We start from the raw sequence: 3,590 nt of genomic DNA, 5'->3' as shown, positions 1-3,590 counted from the left end.
CTATCGACTATTCTACCAATACATATCTTCCACTAGCACGAGTACTGAGTAACGCTGCCTGTCAAAGTTTAGATAGATTAGAAGAAATAATTTAATTTTTGCCTACACGGGAATTTGAACCTTGGGGTGCCATAGTTTTTATCCCGCATTACCGCTAGACTATATCGTTGGATGCGTAATGCTCTCCTTATTTCTTTTCGATGAAAAGGATCGAGAGGTTTTTTTCCTCGTCAGAACCAAAATGCATGTCTTATCTGCATTCCAAATATGGAAAACGTGATTAGGCTTCCTCAGCAGAAAGCACTGTTTTCCAAATAAAATTAAATACTCCATTTGAATTCTAGGTACAATGTCGTTAATTAGTTAAGTTTTTTATTCTTTGAGGGAGCTCTGCATGACTATATTATGTGTTTTAGGAAGTCTTTGTAAATTTCGATGCATCAGCTACTACTTCATTTTTTGTCTTATCATTAATTTTTTTTTAAAAGGGAAATGTTAGGATCGGGAAATCGAGTAGTACGGAATTTAGCCAAATAACGTTATAATGATAATAACAAAGACAACGCAAGTTGATAATAACGGTAATTAAAGAAGATAAAGAAGACACAAATTTAACGTGGTTCGGTCAAGGTGACTTACGTCCACAAGCGGAGAGAAACAATTTCACTATACCAACAAGAGTAACAAAAGAGAGTACAAAATTAGAGTAAATACTCTAATTACCAAATACCCCAAGACAATAGCCTCACAAGATCACTCCAAAGAAAGGGTTCACACAAGTGTTTCCCAACACTCACTCTCTTACAAAATACTCTATAATGAAATAAAGGAGGAGAAAGATAGACAAGAGTGAAAAACTCTTGAATTGGTGTGTTTTCAAATGGGGAGAAACTCCTCTATTTATAGCAAGAAATCCTTGGCCTAATAGTGGATATTATGTTATGACAAATGTCATGATTCACAAATTTATCTTAGTGGATATTATGTTATTGCAAATGTCATGATAATTTGGCCCCCGCTTGAGAAGAAGCCAAATTAATGGCCATATTACAGGAAAGCTCTTTGCCTGTGCATATTCGAGGACCGGCATGTAAATCAAATAAACCAACAAGTTAAAGAAAAGGTAATATGATGCAGCCATGTAAGGAACAGTATTAAAGAAGTTCTTATCTTGGAGCAGAAGCCAAATAAGGGACAATATAAGGCATTCTAGAATTTTGTTTCCAAAGCACGATTAAGGTGCAATGAACAACTCAATATCTCAAGAGCCATCTCGCTCAAATATCGCCACAAGGCCTAAACAGGACCACATCATACGGGTGGATAGTCAAATAATCTCACATCCCATCGTAGCATAAGAGAGTAACACATGGAATAGATCCGAGCATGAATAAGATCAACTCTAGCCGATGACACACCCCTCACAATTGCTGTTCTGAGTAGACAAATCCTGTTTTTGGACAAAAAATTGTATTTGGACCGCAGGGTGTAGCCTCAAGGTTTCTGTTAATATCGCAGGAAGATAATTTTTTCTCAAGGATTTACAAAATCTATTCATTTCTAGCTGGTTGCGCCTAGTCAAGGAAAAGAAGAAATTTACACATTATTGACCTTTGAAATACTTCATTATATTCACCACATAGTAATACATTAAGAAGTTGCTTGGGAACTCATTTTTTCGCTAAACTACTTTTACAAGACAAACGAGAGGACGGGAGGTTACTAGATAGACTGCTGACATATATCACAAGAATTCATCCTCATGTATCGAGGGAAATGGAGAGATCACTACTTTTCCTCTGGCTCTTCCAGTTTCTAAGTAACTAAACGCCTCGATAACTTCATAGAAGTGAAATGGACTTGCAGGATCAATTGTTGCCTTTAGCTTTCCATTCTCTAGATATGGTTCAATCTTCTCAAGAACTTCTCCACTTATTGTCAAGCTTGAATGCATTGCATTAGGATTTGAAGGAGGCCAAGTTATGTCAATTATTGGTGCTTCTTCTTTGGCCACCACATAGGAATTCTTGGAGTCACCTAATAACAAGTTTACAATTTTGATGAGAAAAAACTGCACATAGAAAAAACATTAGTAGAAGATGGTTTAATATGACAAAAAAAAAAAAATGAACAAAAGTTACCTATTGTGTCATAGACAAGGTCATATTTCTCCTTAATGTCTTCATATCTAGTTTGTGTATAATCAACAACCTTGTCAGCTCCCAAACTTTTGACAAACTCCACTTTGGTAGTACTAGTAGTTGCTGTAACAAAAGAAGCCCCATACAATTGCTTGGCCAGTTGAATAACCAAGGATCCAACACCACCAGCACCACCAACTATAAAAACACTCTGCCCCTTCTTAAAACCTGCTGTTTTGAAACCTTCAATTGCTGTTTGAAGTGCCACAGGCAAGCTTGCTGCTTCCTCAAATGAAACTTTTTTTGGCTTTCTTGCCACTAATTCCTCCTCAACTACTATAAACTCTGTTAATGTCCCAGGCTGCTTTATTTTATCTTTGGTGAAATTTTGAATGTTCCCATAAACCTCATCACCTATCTCAAATCTTGATACAGAATCTCCTTTTCCCACCACAACACCAGCCATGTCACAACCTGCACAAACATCCTGATATTCATTATGATATGTTGTCAACAGAGTTGAACACAATATGTGTTCCATAAGTTCAGCTGAATCCAACTTTTCTTCCAAGGAACTTACCTAAATGTGGTGAAGAATTACTAAATTTCAATAAATATTAAATTCTGGAACACATAATTTCAGAAGTGCGATGGATTTAGTGGTAAGAACATAAAAAGAACCTATCAAGTTTAAATTCTGGTTCCGTCTATAGGCTCTTATGCAGATAGTTTTTGGATGAAAAAGAGTCGCGGCGCATGCAAGTGATGGTCCTCTCTAAGCTATTTTAAGGATGGAGGGAATGATTCTTGTGCCTGTGATCATAAGTAGGAGTATATACTCACAGGAAAATCTAAAGGGACAATGGGTCGTTGGCGGAACTTGAAATCTATAGGATTCAAGGCTGCAGCTTTGACTTGAACAAGTAGTTGATCATGTTGAGGACAAGGAATTGGGAAGTCTTCTAGTTTGAGTACTTCTTTAGGACCATATTCTTTATACATCCAAACCTTTTGCAATTGTCTCTCTGCAGGGTTTTGTACTCCAAGCAAAAACTTCATCTTTGCAGTTCAAGACTTGACAAGATCTGAAGTGGTAAGAAAATTCAAGGCAAAGGATATAAATGCTGTTCAAAGAGGAGGAAATAATAAGGATGTGATGCAAGAACATGAGGGGAACAGAACAATTCAAACAACAACAACAACGACCCAGTAAAATTACACTAGTGGGGTCTGGAGAGGGTAGTGTATACGCAGACCTTACCCCTACCCCGAAGGAGTAGAGACACTGTTTCCGAAAATCCCTCGGCTCAAGAAGACGAAAAGAGACAATATCAGTACCACCAACAGAAACCATAAGAAAAATAACAACATCATGAAAAAATAGAACAAATCAAAATGACATGAATTTTCGGAAGATACAATTAATATCTTTATTTATGAAAACATGAT

General features: G+C 36.8%; 1 protein-coding gene across 2 annotated transcripts; it reads right to left on the bottom strand.

The window, feature by feature from the left end:
* Positions 1–1,578: 1,578 nt before the first annotated feature.
* LOC104095895 (2-methylene-furan-3-one reductase-like) lies at positions 1,579–3,590 on the bottom strand. 2 transcript variants are annotated; one of them, XM_070197908.1, is made up of 3 exons: positions 2,985–3,587; positions 2,142–2,615; positions 1,579–2,037 (listed from the first exon to the last, which is right to left on the bottom strand). In XM_070197908.1, exons 2-3 carry the CDS (start codon positions 2,605–2,607, stop codon positions 1,745–1,747), a joined length of 759 nt encoding a protein of 252 aa, XP_070054009.1. In that variant the 5' UTR covers positions 2,608–2,615; positions 2,985–3,587; the 3' UTR covers positions 1,579–1,744. The 2 variants fall into 2 exon arrangements, with proteins under 2 accessions (XP_070054009.1, XP_070053977.1); XM_070197876.1 differs by having other exon boundaries at positions 2,142–3,590.

The sequence above is a fragment of the Nicotiana tomentosiformis genome, chromosome 1, assembly GCF_000390325.3.
Source record: "Nicotiana tomentosiformis chromosome 1, ASM39032v3, whole genome shotgun sequence".
Lineage (NCBI taxonomy): Eukaryota > Viridiplantae > Streptophyta > Magnoliopsida > Solanales > Solanaceae > Nicotiana > Nicotiana tomentosiformis.
The sequence above is the reverse complement of the archived record's forward strand: the minus strand, read 5'-3'. Positions and strand labels throughout refer to the sequence as shown.

What these genes read in the sequence shown, in the direction of transcription:
- LOC104095895 (XM_070197876.1), bottom strand. Translation starts at nt 2,682, where the DNA reads ATGGAACACATATTGTGTTCAACTCTGTTGACAACATATCATAATGAA. An exon ending in CCTTGTCTATGACACAATAG is followed by an intron (nt 2,038 to 2,141) that starts GTAACTTTTGTT and finishes ACTTGTTATTAG; the next exon opens with GTGACTCCAAGAATTCCTAT.